General features: G+C 37.3%; 1 protein-coding gene across 39 annotated transcripts in view; it reads left to right on the plus strand.

The window, feature by feature from the left end:
- EIF4G3 (eukaryotic translation initiation factor 4 gamma 3) overlaps positions 1-22946 on the plus strand; it is a 366672-nt gene that overhangs the window by 193404 nt on the left and 150322 nt on the right. For 17 of the 39 annotated variants that reach the window (XR_010138524.1, XR_010138525.1, XM_063719654.1 and 14 more), the window contains 4 exons: positions 2798-2977; positions 3577-3691; positions 10909-11006; positions 14420-14542. Coding sequence is in view for 37 of the 39 variants with exons in the window: in XM_063719654.1 (XP_063575724.1) it covers positions 2798-2977; positions 3577-3691; positions 10909-11006; positions 14420-14542 (516 nt within the window). In the remaining 2 variants the exon portion in view is untranslated. Of the gene's footprint in view, positions 1-1889; positions 1911-2797; positions 2978-3576; positions 3692-10908; positions 11007-14419; positions 14543-22946 lie in introns of all 39 variants that reach the window. The other 22 variants (XM_063719739.1, XM_063719647.1, XM_063719688.1 and 19 more) reach the window with 2 other exon arrangements.

Here is a 22946-nt window from a genome sequence, read left to right on the forward strand (position 1 = left end):
CAGCTAGTCAGGAGGCTGAGGCAGGAGAATCGCTTGAACCCAGGAGGTGGAGGTTGCAGTGAACCAAGATCAGCCACTGCACTCCAGCCTGGCCGACAGAGCAAGACTCCATCTCCCACAAAAAAAATATATATATATTAGTATATCAATATAACCACATATTTAGTGGCTTTTTGGTTCAGCTATATGTTAATATTAGGAATATCATTAGAAACACTGTTTTTACTTCAAAGTTACTGAGGAAATTAGTTTCATACTGTTCAGAAACCTCATTGAATAAGATGTAACCTCAGGTATTCTGGACAGGCTGGTTAAAAGTTTTATCAGAACAGCTGGAAAATAGTGGTAAGAAAATATTTCACATAGAGACTGTTAAAATTTTTGGAAAACATTGCCCGTATCTATTTTTCTTACTCTGCATAAGTTAATGGATTTGTTTTCTTTCTCCTTTCCTTACCACCCCGTAACACCATATTTCTTCAGGCAACATAGGAGTATTTTGACATTATTTGATGATAATGTTACCATAATAGATGATCACCTGTGTTCATTTGATACGCCCTTTATCTTGGCTGGGCTACCCTCTACAGTTGATTTCAAAGGATCTTTCAGTATTAAGATTTTTACCCTCTGCCTGTGTTATTTAGCAATGCCCAGTAAGTTGAACAGATAATGACTCTTCTCTACTTGAGGCTTGTATCATTCTTGTGGCTCCTGATATTAACTACATTATAAAAATACTTAAGTTTGTTCCTGAAATGTTGTTTACAGATCACATGCATTGATGCATAATAGATTCTGTTTGCTTTGTAATTACGAGAAATGCAGTCCAGTAATGGGAGGTTTACTGCTTTATTGTTCCTGTTAGCAGCCAACAAAAAAATGTTGTCACCAAAACTGTGTCAGTGGAGATAACTATAAGATGGTTCCTGTAGTTGTATTGCATCCCAGGTTCCTATGTTACCAACTTTGCCTCCTGTGCTTTCTTTTCATCTCCATCACCTACTCTCTCTGGCCTGCCTCCTTGGTTTCCCCCATTTATTCCATTCTCTTGCTATACCTTTCTGGCTGTTGTTTTTCTGTGACTTAATTTCTTTAGGGCCATCTTTGCCATGGGGTAGGAAGGCTGAATGGGGATGAGCCTTGGACACTAGATCCCAGTTCTTCCTTTTGAGCACAAGATCAAGTTACTTATACCATCTGTGGGTAGTTTGACACCTAAGAGTAGGACAAAATAAGACCAGAGTGGGCCCAAAGGTTGAAGCTTGGCTTTATTTGGACTGATAGCAACGAATATTTTGCTGCTTTATTTATTTTGGTGCAAGACCACATTTTAAGATTGTTATTATAGTTCTCCATTTTAGAGCTATAAGTGCCCTCTTGTATACCTGATTAGTTAAAAAGAGCAAGCAAGTCTCTGTCATTAAGAGTCTGATATATATTGAAAAGTTTATTTCTTAGGACTTTTATAAAAATAACAAATGACACAGATGGCAAGTAGATCACAGAGATGCTAGACAATGCCAGATCATGAAATGGGTGATCATGAGATCCAAGAGTAGGAACCAGTAGTCACAACTGTACTTGTGCCACCAAGCAGACATTTCCTTGCACACTGCTATAACTTGTGGCTATTAATAATCATCGAGGATTTTTGCCACTGGATTTCAATTAAATGTAACTTGATTCTTTGATTCTATGTGTGGTTAAATTCTCAAGTGAAGAACTGTCATTCTGATTTTCTAGTCTTCTTTCTTCTCCTATTATTACTAAATAGAAAGATATTTTTGTTGAGCTGCATGCTATGTCCTGTCCCTTCCAACTGATCTGTAAGCTTTTCCATTGGCTTTCTTTCTGTTTCCTGCTGCTTTCTTGCTTCATATTTGAAGGGAGGATTCAGACCTATCCAGGTAACAAACTACTGGTTCTGCATGGCCTCTTTATAACTCAGTCTGCTTATTATTATTACATTGAGATTGATTGCTAATGAATGGATACATTCACATTGGAAATTTACTATTGGTATATTGTTTCAAGGCTTTTAATCCTGCAGTGAAAATTATAAATAACTACAGGTACTGGTTGCCATTTTGAGAAATTTGAACTCTGCTGATTCCGGACCATTCTTAGGCCTGTCTAGATTGTCCACTTTTATTGCAAACTATTCTAGAAGGCTCAGTTTGGTATGGGATTGTGCCACCTTTTGGAGAGGAAAAAAACTGCTTAGTTCAGCATGTGACAGCCCTACAGATGGTTTAATTTAGCTTGACCCTGATGGACTGGGTAAATATTTTATGATCAAAGAGATTCCTTGTTCATCTAAGTATTTTATAAATTACTTGAGCAGCAGTCTTTTAGGAGGCTACTTTTAATTTTTAATGAGTTGATAATGAACCACTTACTCTTTATCAGAATCAGTTCTTTTATATAATAGAGAAATATCAATATCAGCTACCCCTTTTGTTATACTTTATTATACATATATGTATGTATGTATATATACAGTATGTGTATATGCATATATGTATGCATATACACATACTGTATATATACAGTCGGGTCGAAACCGCCCTACTGTTTTCAAATATGTGATGATACTGATAAGAGCTTGCCCTAGTGTGGTATATTTTTGGGAACCCAGCAATAGGTAATTTATTCTTTTTATGCATATTGTATTTGTAATTCAAGTTGACCAGATTTTTATTAGTGAAGAAAAGGAGACTAAAATTTATATATTCCCCTTTGTTTAAAAAAAAAAAAAAAAAAAAAAAAAATTTTTTTTTTCTCCCCTTCCCAGTTTTTCCAGAGGCCTCAAATACAGCCTCCTAGAGCTACCATCCCGAACAGCAGTCCTTCCATTCGTCCTGGTGCACAGACACCCACTGCAGTGTACCAGGCTAATCAGCACATCATGATGGTTAACCATCTGCCCATGCCGTACCCAGTGCCCCAGGGGCCTCAGTACTGTATACCACAGGTAAAGTATCTTTGAGGCCTAGGTGGTCCAGCAATAGAGTGGGAATTAACCCAGATTCTCATCAGAGGGAGCTGGGTGGATGAATTGTGGTATTAGTTTTTGGTGACGTGTGAACTGTTTTGTTGGTTACAAATCTAGCCCTTTTGTGATTTTTCATTATGCTGTGTGAAGATATTTCTACATCTGTTTACTTAAAATTTTTTAAAATGATAAATTGTTTTTATCTACTTGCTTTCTCCCATCCCTTTGCCACAACCAACTGCTCTAAAATGGACTCAATGATTATGCTGTTCCTGAAATCCTTTAATGTCATTGAAAAGTTACCAGCCTGAGATTATTTTACAGTGAGCTGATGTCTGCCTGTGCACTGATATGTTGTATGGCTTTACTAAGCTGCACCTTTCTCTTCATTCTCATTGTATCTTGATGGCAAGCAAGCATTTTTAATGTGTTTGACCCAATCGCTTTACCTCATTTAAATGATTCTCTTACACAGAGAACTTTACTTTCTGTAGTAAGCTACTTTCTTATTATTTTATTATGTTTTTTGCCCCCAGATACCATATTATTTATAAATATTCATACTTTCTCTTTTCTAGTACCGTCATAGTGGCCCTCCTTATGTTGGGCCCCCACAACAATATCCAGTTCAACCACCTGGGCCGGGTCCTTTTTATCCTGGACCAGGACCTGGGGACTTCCCCAATGCTTATGGTAAGTAGGAAAAGTCAAGACATTTCTGCCAGTTTTTTGTGTTTATTTAATTTTGTTGCTTGGTGGGTCAGTTTACACAATGAGGTTTAGTGGTAAGAAGGATTTTTAAATAACATGCTGCTAACAGTTCTTTCTTGAAAGCTACTTTTTTTTTTCTTCCAGAAATGGGAGTCTCATTACGTTAGTCAGGCTGGTCTTAAACTCCTGGGCTCAAGTGATCATCCTGCCTTAGCTTCCCAAGTAGCTGGAACTACTGGCACATGCCACTCTGCCCAGCTTTAAAAGTAATTTTTTGGCTGGGTGCGGTGGCTCACGCCTGTAATCCCAGCACTTCAGGAGGCCGAGGCGGGTGAGGAGATTGAGACCATCCAGGCTAACATGGTGAAACCCCGTCTCTACTAAAAATACAAAAAATTAGCCGGCCATGGTGGCGGGTGCCTGTAGTCCCAGATACTCGGGAAGCTGAGGCAGCAGAATGGCTTGAACCCAGGAGGCGGAGCTTGTAGTGAGCCGAGATCGAGCCACTGCATTCAGCCTGGGTGACAGAGCGAGACTCTGTCTCAAAAAAAAAAAAAAAAAAAAGAGAAAAGTTACTTTTTAGAGAGTGGCTTACAAGAGAAGTATTATAGAAATATATTTAGTTAATGACACCTTCTTTACAAGCTGATAATTCTACTGGAAAGAATCATGTTTCAGAGCTCTGACATCTTCCACCAGTTCACTGTTACCTAGATTTTTACTGGATTTTTGCCAATGGCATGAATATACCTTATCCTCCTTTCACAATTTCTTTTTCTCCAAACATTTCCCACCACCTTACACCTTAAAGATTTTGTTAATGTCTTTCTTACTAGAATGCAATTTCCATGAAAGTAGAGATTTTTGTTTTGTTCACTGCTATATCCCCAGCCCCTAGAACAGTGACTGGCAGGCACTTGGAGAATATACATGCCATAACTAAATATAACTCAGTGAACCTGTGATTCTCTGCAAAATTGTGATAAGATCTATGGCATGGGGGAGGTTTTGGGTATTAGTTCCAATGAAAATGCCTTGAAAAATTAAAAGTGTTTTTAATTTAGAGAGAGCTGGGTTGCCAAGATTATTGGCATATGCGCCAATGCTGAACTAAAAATGATAAAAATTACTTATTTCATTCAATAAATTTTTACTTTATTGTAAATGTAAGAGAAATATTACATTTCTCTTATTCCATGGAAGGTGAATAATAAGGGATAAAATTAGTAGATACTAGAAAAATTAAGTTTTGAGATTCAGTAAGCATTGATCTGTTATATTACTAACAAAGCAAAAACTTATTAAATAATCTTAATATAACATGATAACTTATCCATTAACCAGTTTCCTAAAATTGGGATTGTCTTAGTTAAGATTACAGCAGAATTGATTTGATTCAAGTAGCCCAAGAAGGTTTTTTTTTTCAGTTTTGAGGTGAAGTAGGCAGAGCAACCAAATGTTACGTGGCTTTACTTCTTTTAGAGAAGGGAAAAGTTTTCTGTTACCTTGGTTGATATTGTCTTGGGAAACTGCTGTTTCAAAGTGATACGCAATACCGTTCACTTATCCTCAGGGAATACACTCCAAGACCCCCAGTGGGCGTCTGAAACCTCAGATAGTACCGTATACATACCATGGGGGTTTTTTTTTTTTTTTTTGATCTGATAAAAGGGCTGCTAAGTGACTAATTGGCATGTAGCATATACAACATGGATACACTGGGTAAAGGGATGATTCACATCCCTGGTGACATGAAGCAGGACAGTGCAAGATTTTATCATGCTATTCAGAATGGCTTGCAATTTAAATCTTATGAATTGTTAATTTCTGGAATCTTTTGTTTAGTATTTTCAGAACGTGGTTGACTGCAGGTAACTGAAATTGCAGATAAGGGATTAATACTACATTTTATATAACCTCACTAAATGTCTCAAATATGTTTATTTAACTCAGCTTTATTAAGTTGTATCATTACTATGAAATTTGATATTTTCAGAACAATAATGTGTTACATATATGTGAGTTTAAAAGTTACACAATATATATATATCACCCAATTTTTGACAGCATATTGCAAGTGCTGTTAAAGTATTCCTTGTGTAATCCTTGGACTTACCTTTGTCACCATTTTTATGTAATTCTAGTGCCTTTATTCTAGGTCCTTATTCTGAAAACTTAAATGCAAGTAATTATTTTTGAGAGTGACAATGGTTGTTACTATCTAGAATTTTTTTATTAGAAAGCGATGGGATTATTAATCAGCATAAACATGCTGAAATGGACAGTATCTCCCTTTAATTTCTGTGTTGCAAAGGGAATACAATTAGTCTTCTAATTTACAACATCATTTTTAAAGATGTCTTACTGAATTGTAATCTGCTTTTTACTTAGCGATTATGCCAATCACTTTACTCAGAAAATGTTATCATTAAATTTCCTGCTGTAAGTCTGTGCCAGCCCTCTTTACTGCTTTTAATACTATTGTACAATATATATAGAGACAATAATGATGAATTTACTAGTAGGGACATACTGTGCAGATTTGAATATACAATATTATAGCATTTTGGCTTTATTTCTATTAGATATATACTATTTTTATTCATTTTTATGAAAAAGCAGTATGTTGAGGTATAATTGTATCTCAGATATTATTGATGTCTGTTCCCTTTCATAGATATGCTTTCTTCCCCAGTAAATTCTCATGCAGATCCAGTAGACATCAAGTGGGCAGTTTATCATCTAGATTAAAATATTGTTTCTCTAGTTTTCTTAATATTAGAAAAACAATCTTAAAATAATTTATTTCATTATGAAAGTAACTAAATTAATGATAAAAATTTAAATAGGCCGGTCGTGGTGGCTCATGCCTGTAATCCCAGCACTTTGGGAGACCAAGGTGGGTGGATCACCTGAGGTCAGGAGTTCTAAACCAGCCTGGTCAACATGATGAAACCCCGTCTCTACTTAAAATACAAAAATTAGCAGGGTGTGGTGGCGGGCGCCTGTAATCCCAGCTACTCGGGAGGCTGAGGCAGAAGAACTGCTTGAACCCAGGAGGTGGAGGTTGCAGTGGGCAGAGATCATGCCACTGCACTCCAACCTGGGTGACAGAGCGAGACTCTATCTAAAAAAAAAAAAAATTTTAAATAATATAGAGTGCATAAAGTTGAAATATCCAGTTTCTCTCCCTTCCCACCCTTTAAAGAAATAACATTTAACAGTTTGATACGTATTTTTGTTTCATTTATATTTAACAAGTTTTTTTAACTCAAATTAACGTGGAATATTTATAGTAGTGTAAGTAATAAAACTTCCTGGTTATTGTTTTCCTCTCATACTATATTCATGGGCATCTTTCTATTTCATTATCTATAGAACTTCTCTCATTTCTTTTAAAAGCTACATAGTCTATTTTTGGAATGAATCATAATTTATGATACATAATTTTTTGTACTTTAGTAGAGATGGTGTTTCACCGTGTACCAAGGCTGGTCTGGAACTCCTGAGCTCAGGCATTCTGCCTGCCTTGGCCTCCCAAAGTGCTAGGATTATAGGCATGAGCCATTGCGCCTGGCCATGTTTATTATTGTTTCTATGGAAAATTCAAGGTTTTGAATTTTTTTTAGAAGACAGGCAGTGTGCTAGTTATTTTGTGGAATACAGGTGTTAAGATACTCTTCCTGCCATTCAGTTTCTTATAGTAAGCCTGTTAGATATTGTGCTTAGGTTTAAACAGTGAGAAGAAATCTAAATATTGACTACACCAGTGGTTTCACATCATAGACAAGTAAAATGAATAAAAAGTAGAGTAAAATAAAGTAGAAAACATACATGAGTATTAAATTTATAATTTGGCCAAGAAGACCTTTAAAGAAAACTGCCATTTACTGCCAGTATCATTTCATGTTTTAACAACAAAAATCATCAAATAGGAGCAGTCCTTTATACAAATTTTAAGTTGTTAAACCTCTGTGTGACACCGGGGCATGTTGTGGGTTGGGGGGAGGGGGGAGGTATAGCATTAGGAGATATACCTAATGTTAAATGACGAGTTGATGGGTGCAGCACACCAACATGGCACATGTATACATATGTAACTAACCTGCACGTTGTGCACATGTACCCTAAAACTTAAAGTATAATAAAAAAATAAATAAATAAAATAAAAATAAAAATACAAACCAAGGTTCACATAAAAAAAAAAAAAACCTCTGTGTGTGTGTTTGTATTTCATGATTGTTATTGTATTAATTTTGCAATACATCATTGACACTTTTTATATAGACTGAGGTTTGGGAACCACTGATTTAGAATTGGGATCAGTAAACTTTTTTTTCAGTAAAGGGCTAGATAGTAAATATCTCAGGTTTTGCAGGCTGTATGGTCTCTGTTGCAGCTGTTCAGCTGTGCCACTGTGATGTAAAATCAGCCATAGACAGTTGATAAACTACTGTACGTGGGTGTCTTCCAATAAAATTTATTTAAAAAAATAAATAGTGGTGAACTAGATTTGGCTCTTAGACTGTAGTTGACAGATCCTTGATCTATACAAATGTACTTCATTCCATGCATAAGAAATCTGAGGTCCAGAGACATTAATTAACTTAACTAATTAATAAATGGTATGCAAAAATTACTCATTTCTAGTAGAATAAAAATGTTTTTAAATGTTTCTGACTAACTTATTACAAATATTATATATTTATAATAATATACTATTACTTGGTAGGGCAGATTTTCTACTCTGCTAGAGTTCACAGTTAAGAAGACTTAATGTTTTGCTAATTGCATTTAATCCCACTATATTGAGATTATCTTGTTCTGCCATATTTATTGGATTAATGTGATATACCAGGCTCTTCCCCAATCATGTAGGCTCAAAAATGTTTCATGAGAAGAATCTAGGTTTTTTTTTTTTTTTTTTTTTTTTAAAGAGATCACCTTTTGGATCTTATTTCACTTACCTCAAAAAATATGGTGAAGTGAGCAGATTGTGTTGCTTGCCTGGCAGCATTTGAAACCAATTTTGGGGATTTGTTTTCTGAGTTAATTTCTGAGCCAATGACATAATAAAGTAGCACATAATTGCTAATTTGAGCTCTGCCTTGAGAATAGTTTACTCATTGTTAGAGGATGACTGAGATTTTTTTTTTTTTTTTGGTCTTTTTACATTGAACTTACTGAAATCATAGTCATGCCCTCTGCTTAGATCTTTTCCAAATCTGATTCAGCAAACCTGATTGATACCTACAGAATTCTGGTACTGCAAATCATGGTGCTTCCAACAACTTTACACTTGAAAAGTGTTGTGGTGGTAGTGGGGATGTTGATGGCGATAATGAAAGTGGGCCAGCCTTATTTGACTGTTTGCTTAGTACCAAGGATTTTACCTGTGTAAACTACCCTCGTACATATTTTTTTCCTTCTTGTTACGGTGAATCAATTATCCATGTTCCTATGAAAAGCCGATCTTTTATGTGTGTACTGGATCCCATCCTGTACCCATTTAAGGCTATTACTCTAGCAATTCTTTCTTTCCCACATTGACAATTTTCCCCCCTTCCTCTGCTGGATTAGTGTCATCTGTATATAGGCACACTGTTTCATTGACATATTAAGGAAAGCTTTTTTGATTCTGTATTTTTGTCCAGCTATAGCTCAGTTTTTCTGCTTTTACAGCAAAATTTTTAAGGAAAATATTTATACTCATGGTTTTCATTTTCTGTCTTCTCTTTCACTATAGAACCCACTCAAATCAGGCTTCACACTCTTCACCTCTCTGCCCAAACAACTTTTGTCAAGGTCACTGGTGATTTGTACTTTGAAAAATCTTATTTGACCTCTTCAGCACCATTTGATGTGGTTAAGCACAGCCCTCATTCTTGAATAATTTTCTCGATTTCAACCACTGCCTTGGTTTTCATCTCTTTGGCTGGAGTTTTCCCAATTTCTGTGACCTCTAATAGACATGGAATGCCCCAAGATTTAACCATTGGGCTTCTTTTTCTATCTGTATTCATTTCCTGAGTTATCTATTCTTGTTTAAATGTTGTTTATATTCTGTGAATTCCAAAATGGATAACTGTAACTCCTACCTATCCTCTGACTCCAGATTTGTGTCACTTTCTAACTACTTGATCTGTATTTGAAGATCTGGTAAGCACCCGAAACTTGACCTGTCTAAAATTGAAGTCTTGATTTTTCTGCCCCAAACTCTATTCCTTCAGTGTTCCTCATCTTAGTAAGTAGTACCTCTGTTCTTTCACTTGCTCAGGCATAAAACTGAAAGAGTTCTCCTTGAGTCTTCTTTCTCTCACACCAGTATCCAATTCATCAGCAAATCTATAGGCTCTACCTTCAAACCATCCAGTATTTGACCCCTTCTCCACACCTCTACTCCAAACAATTTGGCTTGATAGTAATTATAATAATAGTCTTAAATTTTGAAAGTTAAAAACAGCTCATTGGGAGTACAAGAAGTGGGGGAAGAAGATAATTTCAGGCAGATGGGCAGTATAGTCAAAGTTGAAGAGATTGGTGTACTCAAAGGATAGGAGTTAGGAGTAGGTTATAGCTAGAACAAAGATGTGAGATTCAAGAATGATAGAAAATGTAGTTTGGAACCTGGATTCTAAGTATCTGGACTTTATCTTAAGACCATATGTTCTGAGCCTTTTTTCCACCCCAGTATTTGGAAATTTGCTAATTCTTTATGTACCTCCCTATGGCAGTAGTTCCCTATGAGTAAGGAGAAGAATTAGATCACCCCTACTTTTCAAGATGGTCAGATATATTCCCTTCTGTCCCTGACAAAACCCATAAACAAACATACACATACACCCTTGTGTGAGAGTCACAGTTGCATGTGGTGAGCCTCAGATTAATATTTTTTAAAAGCAACACTATAGCATGATCCATGTTTTAGAAAGATAACTGTGGTGTGGATCTGTAGGAACCAGGTATTTAGTGGTTTTCATATTGGATGTTTGTGAATGTTTGAAGACATTACATATTTTGGGAATAATTTCTTGACCACTTCAGTAACTGGAGGAGAGCTAGTGGAAAAAGATGAAGAATGCTTAGTGTTTTTGTTTTTACCCTTTTAAGGGGATTGTGCAGAGACACAGTGTCATTGAGAGTTCTGTAGTGTTTGACAAAATAACTGAATGCCTATTTAATTTTTTCTAACTTTTTAGGAACGCCTTTTTACCCAAGTCAGCCAGTGTACCAGTCAGCACCTATCATAGTGCCTACGCAGCAACAGCCGCCTCCAGCCAAGAGAGAGAAAAAAACTGTAAGAGATTTTTATTACTTTTTCTTATTTTAAATCTAAAATCTATTCACTTATCAGATAAGTTTACATAGTCATTATTCATCTCAATTCACAAATTACTGTGCCTTTTTTTTTTATTCTTCCCTTATATTAATAGCACTTGACCTGGAGGATTTATATGGGCATGTAATTAGAAGTTGTTCATACCATTTGCATAATGTCATCTTTAATTATTCACTGAGCTAGGTTTGCTACATGACAACATGTACTCCACCTTTAGAACTGGGAGGGTTTATTGGGCTAAGGTTTTCCTCAGTGTGAGGAATTTAAGCTCAGTTCTCACATCTAGACTCTCCTTTAACACCAGTTTTTTTTTTTTTTTTTGAGACGGAGTCTCACTCTGTAGCCCAAGCTGGAGTGCAGTGGCACGATCTCAGCTCAACTGCACCCTCTGCTTCCGGGGCTCAAGCGATTCTCATGCCTCAGCCTCCCAAGTAGTTGGGACTACAGGCATAAGCCACCAGGCCCGGCTAATTTTTGTATTTTAGTAGAGGTGGGATTTCGCCATGTTGCCCAGGGTGATCTCGAACTCCTGAGCGCAAGCAATGTGCCCACCTTGGCCTCCCAAAGTGCTGGGATTATTGGCATGAGCCACCATGCCTGGCCAACACCAGTCTTAATCAGCTCTCCATTCAAGTATGAATTGACCGCAGAAAAAAATAGCACAAGAGAAAAAGAACAGAGATATTAAGGAAAGCAAGAAAAATCCTTCCTGTGAAAAAGATCTTTTAAGAAACAAAAAACAGAGTTTAGAAAATGTATTCCAATTGTTTTTTATAATTTATAGGGGCTTTGTCTTTGTCTAATGAGGCAGGCCCAAGAGAATTGGAGTGTAGTAATATAAAAGTCAAATGGCAGAAAAATTGTAGAAGAGTGGCTTGCAATTCCTTTCACAACAGAACAGACAAAATGGGTGATCTTTATATTCAAGAGAAACTCCCACATTCACACGGGTAAGATAGGTGGGGTGATTTATAGCAATACTCTTGAATTACTGTAACTTAATACAAATTAATGAGGTTCAGGCTGGGTACAGTGGTTCACACCTGTAACCCCAGCACTTTGGAGGCCGAGATGGGTAGATCACTTGAGGTAAGGAGTTCGAGACCTGGCCATCATGGCAAAAACCCATCTCTACTAAAAATACAAAAATTAGCTGGGTGTGGAGGCTCGCACCTATAATTCCAGCTACTCGGGAGGCTGAGGTGCCAGGATCACTTGAAACTGGGAGGGGGAGGTTGCAGTGAGATCATGCCACTGTACTCCAGCCTGGGCGACAGTGTGGAACTGTACCTCAAGTAAACAAGAAAGTAATAATGAGGTTCAAGACTTTGAGGTTTAAAACTTGTTTTGATTATTAGAAACAAATTACTGGTGCATATATTATAATGAACAGGACATGACAATGTATCATGACACTACAGTCAAGAAACTATATGCTTTGGTAATGTTGGATCAGCATGATAGAAGTTGGACTTGAAGAACACTCTCAGAATGCAGAAAAATTGAATAGAAGAAATGAAACTGGAAGACAGTAGTTACGGATGTTTCTAAAGAAGAAAGTAGAATAAATGAATTAAAGCTATACTTAAAACTGTATTAGAAATAATTTTCCATACCTAAACAATAGCTGGCATTAGAAGTCTTAATTGAAGGACTCCCCTAAAAGCGTCCAGATCCAGGTAGTTTCATTAGTGAATTCCTTGAAATTCTCAAGAAGTATGGACGGCCTTGATTAAGGTATGGTGGTAATAAACAACAGCGGGTCCTTTATATCTTAGCACTCTCCTAGAATAGAATGCCTAGTTGCAGACACTTACCTCCTTTACAGCACCAGTTCAACTGACATCTTTAAGCATAGGGTAGCCTTTAAAAAAATTAAAATAAGACCATACACACTTTGTGCTTACTGCATTTTTTCACCTACCAGCACATCTTAATGATTATTCTGTGTCAGTTCATGTAGATCTGCCTCATTCTTTTTTTTTTTTTTTTTTTGAGACAAAGTCTCGCTCTTTTCCCCCAGGCTGGAGTGCAGTGGCGTGATCTCGGCTCACTGCAACCTCCGCTTCCTGGGTTCAAGCGATTCTCCTGCCTCAACCTCCCGAGTAGCTGGGATTACAGGCGCCTGCCACCGCACTCAGCTAATTTTTGTATTTTTAGTAGAGACAGGGTTTCACCATGTTGGCCAGGCTGGTCTCAAACTCCTGACCTCAGGTCATCTGCCCACCTCCGCCTCCCAAAGTGGTGGGATTACGGGCATGAGCCACTGCGCCCGGCCAGATCTGCCTCATTCTTTTTACTGGCTGTTAAGTATTTAATTGTAAAGACGTAAGATAATTTTTTTTTTTTTTTAAACGGAGTCTTGGCCTGTCGCCCAGGCTGGAGTGCAGTGGCGCGATCTTGGCTCACTGCAACCTCCGCCTCTCAGGTTCAAGCGATTCTCCTGCCTCAGCCTCCTGAGTAGCTGAGACTTACAGGCATGTGCCACCACGCCTGGCTAATTTTTTGTATTGTTAGTAGAGACGGAGTTTCATCGTGTTAGCCAGGCTGGTCTCGATCTCCTGACCTTATGATCCGCCTGCCTCAGCCTCCCAAAGTACTGGAATTACAGGAGTGAGCCACCACGTCTGGCCGACGTATGATAATTTTTGAGCTATTCTGTTCTCGATCAACCTTTTTCCAGTCTTTGCTGGAAAAGGCATGATTGCAGTAGCATTATTACATATGTATATAAGGTTGTTTTCAGGATAAATTATTCCTAACTCGTAGGGTATTTATATTTTTTATTTTGGTAAAGAACTTCAGAGAATCATTTACAGCATTTAAAACTTTATTCTAGGCCAGGTGCCGTGGTTCACCTAGCACGGGAGGCTGAGGCACAAGAATCGCTTGAACCTGAGTGGGGGAGGTTGCAGTGAGCCGAGATTGCGCCACTGCACTCCAGCCTGGGTGATAGAGCTAGACTGTCTCCAAAAAAAAAAAAAAGAAAAGAAAAGAAAAACGAACTTTTATCTATGCAGTAACTTTCATATATTAAAAGTATTTTATGAAACTTGTATGTTAAATATGGTAAATAAAATCAGTCTGACAGGTTCTTACAAAACAAGTATAAATATTAATAGTTTGCCTTTTTGACCTAGAAATCCAGCCAACTAGGTTCCATTTTAGCTTGTTATTCTAATTAGTTCATGTCAGAGCTAATGGCCTACATTTATCTGATGGATCTGTGATTGAAATAAAGTCAAATGTGGTGATTATCACCTTTGATATTTGACAGGTTTCCCAGTTTGCACCTTTAACTCACTTATATGCCTATAAATTTGCTACACAGACACACATCTGTACATATGCCATTTTATTTAACCTTATAGATAAGAATTCGGGATCCAAACCAGGGAGGTAAAGACATAACAGAGGAGATTATGTCTGGAGGTGGCAGCAGAAATCCTACTCCACCCATAGGAAGACCCACGTCCACACCTACTCCTCCTCAGGTAAGACAGAGTGAGCTGTAATGGATGGCACTATTTGTTCACTAACCTCTACTGAACTCTTCTTTCTTGTATAGCCACTTTCTGTACTTTTCATTTCCATCAGTTGTCTCGCAGCCTCAAATATCTAAATGGTATTTAAACAGACATGTTTTTTCTCTTTGCAAATTATAATATTTTTAAATTTTTATTGGTAATATATTTATGTATTGTTTTCACAATCAGAGCACAGGTGAGGTGCTGCCACTCTTCTTAATGAACTATGGCATGATGCCAAAAGGAGCTGCATTCTTGTAGAAACCTCATCATTAAATGAGTATTTCACATTTCACATGGAACCTTAGGATTTAAGTGCTGCACCCTTTGTTAATGCAAACATTAAGGTTGAGAATTTAACATTTTTACCAAACAGTGTTGCTTGAGATGATTGCCTGTGTTATTGAGAGCATATTAGGATGTATAACAGGTATACTTCTTACCTTTTAGAACTACATAAATGGGCTTCTTGAGTGCAGTGTCTTCTTTAATTACAGTCATCCCTTGATATCTACAGGTGATTTGTTCAAAGATGCCCCCTCCCCAGTACCAAAATTCGTGGTTGTTCATTATGTAAAATGGCGTAGTATTTGCATATAAACAGTGCACATCCTCCCATATACTTTAAATAATCTCTAAATTACTTATAATATCTAATACAGTGTAAGTAGTTGTCATACTGTATTATTTTAAAATTTCTATTATGTTTTTATTTAAAAATTTTTTTTCCTAAATATTTTTTATCCACAGTTGGTTGAATCTGTGAATGTGGAACTTATTAATAAATTGTCAGTTAGGCACCTTTTTCTTTCTGGTGAAGAATGTGGTTATCATAATCTCCTAAGATTTTACTTTCCTGTTTTTAGAAATCAAGATATTGTAGAAGGAACTGGAGTTTAGTAAACTATAATAGAGATTAGAATTCCGCAAATCTGACAAGATTTATATTTCAAGGCCAGGCGCGTTGGCTCACGCCTGTAGTCCCACCACTTTGGGAGGCTGAGGCGGGCCAAATCACCTGAGGTCTGGAGTTCGAGACCAGTCTGGCCAACATGGTGAAACCCCATCTGTACTAAAAATACAAAAATTAGCTGGGCGTGGTGGCACTTGCCTGTAATCCCAGTTACTCAGGAAGCTGAAACAGGAGAATCGTTTGAACCCAGGAGGCGGAGGCTGTGGTTAGCCGAGATTATGCTACTGTACTCCCCAGCCTGGGCAATAGAGAGAGATTCTGTCTTAAAAACAAAACAAAACAAAAAAAACCAAAAACCAAAGATTTGTATTTCATTCCTCCTGTGTCACTTTACATTTTGATAAATGATATAGAGACACGTGGTTTTCAGATCTTAAAAATTATCTAAAGTGAAGCCAATTGCAGGTGCATTGGCACATGCCAATAGTCCCAGCTATGTGGGAGGCTAAACAGGAGGATCCCTTGATTCCAGCTTGGGCAACATAGCAAGATGCTGTCCCTTAAAAAAAATTGTCTAAAGTGAAAGCCTAGTGTCTAGAAACAGATAAAAAGAAAGCTATTAAGGAGTAGGGGGCTGCTCTCTTCCTCTTTTATGCCTGGATGGTAAAGGGGTTCCTTGGAGCCCAGTTTACAAACAAGTGATACGGATGATCGCATAGAAAGCATTTCAGAATGATAGACTATTGACTTCATTTTAGTAGTACAGACAAAAATAAAAAGTTCATAAAAATTTTCTTAAATATCAAAATCACAAACAGCTGGCTGAGTTTAGAGCCCCTTGGAAATCTGTGAATTTGAGAGAGACTTAATTTTGGTCCTTTGTTGTAATGATATGTTTTCTCTTGGAAATGATGGTATCTGGCTGACATTTATCTCAGTCTTTCATTATCCAGATGAGTATATATGTCCATCTGGACATGTGTGTTGTAAGGTCATGTTAATAATTCTTCATCATTCCTCATTATTCCCCTAGGAACATTCCAATTTTGGAATGATTAAGCAGGTCTTATATTTAGTCTCTTCCCTGGAAGTGAGCATGGGATAAGCAAAATTTTCAAATTGAAGTAATCTATATATGTGCTCTGTTAGGTGGGGGTACACTATAGCAAAACTGAGATTAGTTGATCAGTGCAGTCAAATTTTAGTCTGTATTTTCAAACATTAAAATGTTACTTCTGTCAAACCAGATAAAGGATAGACAATCCTTTGTTGATTTCTGTTTAAATTCTCAATTTGGACATGTATGTGTCTTTTTGCACTTAAATGCCCTGTGGGGTGTGATTGGTTTTCTTTAATCTTCCAATCTTGGTTCCCACCCTCTTCTGGTATCCCTCTATGTTTAGCTACAGACATCTTTTTGTTCTCTGTCTTTCCCCAGACTGTGGTTCTGAATATGAGTGTATATTTCTCTATAATCATAAAGCACATTGAATCTACACTTTCAGCAGATGAAGGCCATCAATCAATAGTTGAAATGTTGGTAGTTCTTTTTGAGAAGTGTGACATCAGTTATAAAGCATAAGTTTATTAGGTGAATTTCATGCTTTTAAATCCAAATGCATGAAATTCATGGAATGAATGAATAGCTTTTTAACAGAGACATGTGTACTAGAGATATTTCATTTTCCTCCTAAGAACAGCAGCACAAGCATAATGATGACAACTGACATTTGACCTCATTTTCTGGAGCATCATAGAAAGGATGCAGTGGCTCACACCTGTAATCCTAGCACTTTGGGAGGCTGAGGCGGGCAGATCACTTGAGGTCAGAAGTTCGAAACCGCCCTAGCCAACATGGTGAAACCTTTTCTCTGCTAAAAATACAAAAAAACTAGCCAGGCGTGGTGGCAGGCACCTGTAATCCCAGCTACTCGGGAGGCTGAGGCAGGAGAATCACTTGAACCCGGGAGGCAGAGGTTGCAGTGAGCCGAGAGCACCACTGCATTCCAGCCTGGGCAACAGAGAGAGACTCTGTCTCAAAAAAAAAAAAAAAAAAAAAAAATGACCCATTGTTTCAAAAGAAGCTAGAAATCTTTAGTTATGTGTAAAAAAGCTGCAAGTTATAAATATTGGCAACTAATTTGCTTAACAAAATAGCACTCTTCCAGCCAAAGAAAACTCATTAGATTTAACTTCAGTTTTACTAGTTTTCAATTTTGACATCAATCCAGATAGATACAGAATCATGTCTGGTTAGAAGACTACAGATGAGACAGCCCTCTGCATCAGAATTTAGGATTCAACAGTAAATACTGTAGTACTGGCCTTAAAGTACCTGCTTTGAGTTAGACATAATTGCTTATGCTGTGGATAGCCAAGCCTTTCCCTATCACCGAGGGAAGTCCCAGTCTCTGTAAAGGGAAACAGAAGACCTGTTACTAAGATCTGACTGGTGAAGAGTTAACCAAGTGGGGCAGAATTGTAGCAGAGATATCAGAGACCCATTAATGGTGGTGGTACATGTAAAATAGAACAGGGAAGAGGTTTAAAACTTTGACTTGGAATCAGACATAACTGGGTTTCATGTGTCAGTTCCACTGCTTAGCTTTGTAACTTTAGCCCAATTACTTTATCCCAGGGCATTACTTTCTACATTTAAAAAGTAAAACCTATCACACAGAGAGGATTAAATGAGACAAAATACTTAAAAATTGTTTAAGTTCAGTGCCTGGTGCGCAATGAATATTCAGCAAATATCTATTATTAAAATTACAATTACTATTATTTCAGGAGGCACAGAGAATGACTGGAAGAATGTGGGAAGGCTATACCACAGAGACGCCATTTGATCTAACTTTCATGGGTATTCATAAAATGAAAGGGAAAGGGGTATTGAGGCAGAGGAGCAGCATGTGCAAAAATGGGAAATTAGATGAAGGGAGGCTATTGTTATCATATTTCAGGTGAGAAATTCATTGAAGGAGAGGAAGCCAGTTGGAGAGATGTTTAGCAATTAGTTACTAACTAGATAAGGACTCTAAAAAGGATGACCATATAATTTACCATCTAAACTGGGGTGACTGTGGAAATGAATGGCGATGCTATTGTTAATGCCAGCACAGCAGGCGTAATCAGTACTGCACATGTAAATGGGGATGCAAGTTTTCTCCAGATGTAAGGGAGAGAGAGAGTCAGGGATGCCTCTTCATGTTTAAAAATACCTCTTTTGTAGTGAAACATAATGTTGAGTATACATGGGGAAGTTTAAAGAGCGGGGTATAATGAGTTTGCTTTTGGCAAGCGGTCAAGCCATTGTGATTTTTATCTAATTTGGTCTTGAGGTCCTCTGTCAAGAGTGGCCATAAACCAGGATAGCCACTCTCTAAGAGAGCCCTGACCAGGGAAAAGTTACTTTTGGGTGTGTTTGTCAGGTGAGACATAAAGAGGAAGTGAAACCAAAATGCATGAAACAGAAAAAAATTTACTACTTCCTAATCCCAGAGAAGTTAGCAGTGCTGATGGGAGGCTGATAGGGGAGCTCTGAAGACAGCAGGGAACTCACCCAGCAGGTGGAGAGAGAGAGAAAGAAGACTTGTGGGACTGTCCCTTTATTAAGGTCCATGTCCTCCCTTAGGCTTCCCCACTGGAGTTACGGATTTGCTAGTTTGAAGAAAACACTTTCAAAGGGTGAACTTACTTACATGACTCTGGTGTTAACCATTAGGTTTTATCATGGTCAGCAGCTATGGGATATGTTGTGTTTTGGGTCAGTGAGACGAGGAACAAACCGCCTCTTTCACAAGCAACTACACAGGAAGGAAATATTTGAACTAGGCCAAAGGTGAAAGGGTTTCAGAAACATATGCCAGGCCTAAAAGTGGATGCTGAGGGTGCAATTATATTAAATTTGTGACACAAGCTATGAGTTAATTGAGGGAAACTGCATTGGGTTTCTGTGAGGAGAATGGAGAGGAGAAACAAATTTTTGCTGCTGCTGTTTTTACCCTAATGAGAAGTAGACAGAATTTGAAACTGTTCTTCATAAGTCTTAAAATTTTCTATAGGTTAACTAGTAGAGATTTTATATCTCCCATATTTAGGAAATATGCATATGTGTATATACATGTTCCCATACAGAGGATCACAGTGCATAGATGGAGGTGCATGGCTGGGTATCATGGCTCACTAGAACACTTACCGCTGGTTTTCACTGTGTTACTTTGATTTATGACCTTGGGTCAGAACATTAAGTTCTTAAAACCCCTATTTTTTCATCTGTAAAATGAGGAATTGTACAAAATAATCTGAGAGTTCCCTTTTAGTTCTTACCTATTAAAGTGGGAAAGAAGGAAGAATTTTGTTACTCGCTCAGTATCAAATCTATCAACTCCTGATGATGACATTAAGGCATAAGGAATATCCCTGTATTTAGAAATATGCTAGCTATTATACCTAATAGTCTTCATTGAAACCCTGTAGGGTAAAAATAAATACATGATGCCATGTCAAGATTGTCTACTTCCAAATAGGATGAGTGCTGGATCAAAAATCACTTAATTTTTTTTTTTTTAATATTTGAGATGGAGTCTCACTCACTCTGTCACCCAGGCTAGAGTGCAAGTGCAGTGGCACAATCTCGGCTCACTGCAACCTTTGCCTCTTGAGTAGCTGGAATTACAGGCATGTGCCACCACGCCAGCTAATTTTTGTATTTTTAGTAGAGACAGGGTTTCATTGTGTTGACCCAGGCTGGTCTCGAACACCTAACCTCAAGTGATCTGGTTGCCTCAGCCTCCCAAAGCTCTGGGATTACCGGCATGAGCCACCATACCCGGCCGAAGATCACTTAATTTTTAAAAATGAATTATGTACCTTTCTTCCTTGATATACTCTTTTTCCCCCCTGCTTCTAGAATTATTATTGTAATGAAACACAGTTGTAACATGGTAGAGAGTCCTATGCTATGGGGCTTTGGGGTAGGAAATTATGGATTGATAGCATATCTTAGGAAAGATACAATGTCTCCTACCATTTGGGAAAATTACTGAAGTCAGCAGGTTATTCAGTCTTTTGTTGAGCTGCTTATGAAATTGATAACCTGCAAACCTTAAATTCCATGACCATTTTTTAATTACAGTTGACCCTTGAACAAAATGGGTTCATTTATATGATAATTTTTTTTCAGTAAATACATTGGAAAATTTTTTGGACATTGTGATAACTTGAAAACTCCCAGATGACATATTGCCTAAAATTATCAAAAAAAGAAAAATTTAGGTATGTCATGAATACATAAAATATATGTAGATACTAGTCTGTGTTTTCATTTAGTGCCATAAAATATATACAAATCTATTATAAAAGTTAAAATTTATCAAAACTTAAATACACAAATACAGACCGTATATGATGCCATTCGCAGTTGAGAGAAGTGTCAACAGACACAAATATGCAATCTGGACATGGTGGTGCACGCCTGTAATCCCAGCACTTTGGAAAACTGAGGTGGAAGGGTTGCTTCAGCCCAGGAGTATGAGACCAGCCTGGGCAGCATAGCAAGACCTTGTCTCTCAAAAAAAAAAAAAAAAAAACCTAAAAGAGGCAATATTACATCCTAACCTCATAAAATTAACTGTAGTACATACTGTACTAATGTAATTTTATAGCCACCTCCTGTTGCTATTTTAGTAAGCTCAAGTGTTGAGAGTATCTGCTTAAAATACCCTGTGACACTAATCATCTCCAGATGAGCAGTTCATCTCTCCTGTAAATTGTGCCTCATAGTAAAAAGTAATCTCTCTTTGTTGTTGCATATTTTTTCATCGTGTTTGGTGCATTGCCATAAACCTTGAATAACACCATGGGACCCATAGAGAGTGCCAGCAGCGATGCTGGCAGTACTTCCAAGAAGCAGAGAAAAGTGCTAACATTACAAGAAAAAGTTGAATTGCTTGATATCTACTATAGATTGAGATCTGCAGCTGTGGTTGACCACCATTTTAGACAGATGATTTATTTTATAAACAGATGATGTAAACTTATGATACTGATAAATACAGCATAGTATTGGAAATGTATTTTCTCTTCCTGATGGTTTTCTTAAACACATTTTCTTCTAGCTTACATTATTGTAAGAATATAGTATATAATATATAAAACATACATACTGAGAAAAAAATATGTTTTATCGGTAATTTCAGTCAACAGTAGGCTGTTACCAGTTAAGTTTTTGGGGAGTCAAAAGTTATACACAGATTTTCAACTGTGTGGGGTCAGTTCCTCTAGCTCCTGAATTGTTCAAGGGCCAACTGTAGTTCATTTCATGGTTTAGCAGTAATAGTTTCCTAGAATTGGGTCTATAGCTTCGGTTATGATATTCATGTTATATGTTGATATGTGCAGTAAATAGTTACATTCCTGCATGAAGAATTTGAAAGTGATACCTAGTATAATGTAAACAAATCCAATCTTTTAAAATTTCATTTTGTCATCTCAGTCATAGGCGCTGATAAATTAATAGCATTCTGTACCTTAAAGCATACGGATATGGTTTTTGTTTTAGTGGTGACTACAATAAAAATAGTGGTTACTAAATTAAATTATATTGTTCTTTATCTTTAATGAAATAACTTATCATTAGTAACCTCCCTTGACTTAAATGGTTCTTTTCAATAATATGTAAAGCCTTGTAGACTTTAAATAGGTATCTAAACTGGGGTGGATTCTCTCAAAAGTTTTTAAATGGGACATTTGAAAAGTGTCCTATTCTCTGTTCATCATGATGAGCAGAGATCCTTGCTTTGTTATGCTGTTTCATAGTTTAAAATGAATTTGTATACAGTATATGGTTTGATAGAGGAAATAAGACCTAGTGTTTGGTAGATCAGTAGGGTGACTATAGTTTACAATAATCCATTGTACATTTTGAAGTAGCTAGAAGAGGAGAATTCAAATGCTCCTAGCATAAAGAAAAGACAAATATTTATCTTTGAATTATATGAATGTGTTAAATTTTTATGTGTACACTGAAACTGTGTACATCTGTTACGCAGTAATAAAAATTATTATTATTATTTTTGAGACGGAGTCTTGCTCTGTCACCAGGCTGGAGTGCAGTTGTGCAATCTTGGCTCACTGCAACCTCTGCCTCCCTGGTTCAAGCGATTCTCCTGCCTCAGCCTCCCGAGTAGCTGGGATTACAGGCATGCACCGCCATGCCCACCTAATTTTTGTATTTTTAGTAGAGACGGGGTTTCACCGTGTTGGCCAGGATGGTCTTGATCTCCTGACCTCATGATCTGCCCACCTTGGCCTCCCAAAGTGCTGGGATTACAGGCGTGAGCCACCACACCCAGCCAATAAAAATTATTTTTAAGAAATATGCACACAGACCATCAAAGGTTCCTACTCATTGCTTATCTGACAGAATAAAAAACAGTATCCTGTTTAATTTTTGTG

Source organism: Pongo abelii, chromosome 1, assembly GCF_028885655.2.
Source record: "Pongo abelii isolate AG06213 chromosome 1, NHGRI_mPonAbe1-v2.0_pri, whole genome shotgun sequence".
NCBI lineage: Eukaryota > Metazoa > Chordata > Mammalia > Primates > Hominidae > Pongo > Pongo abelii.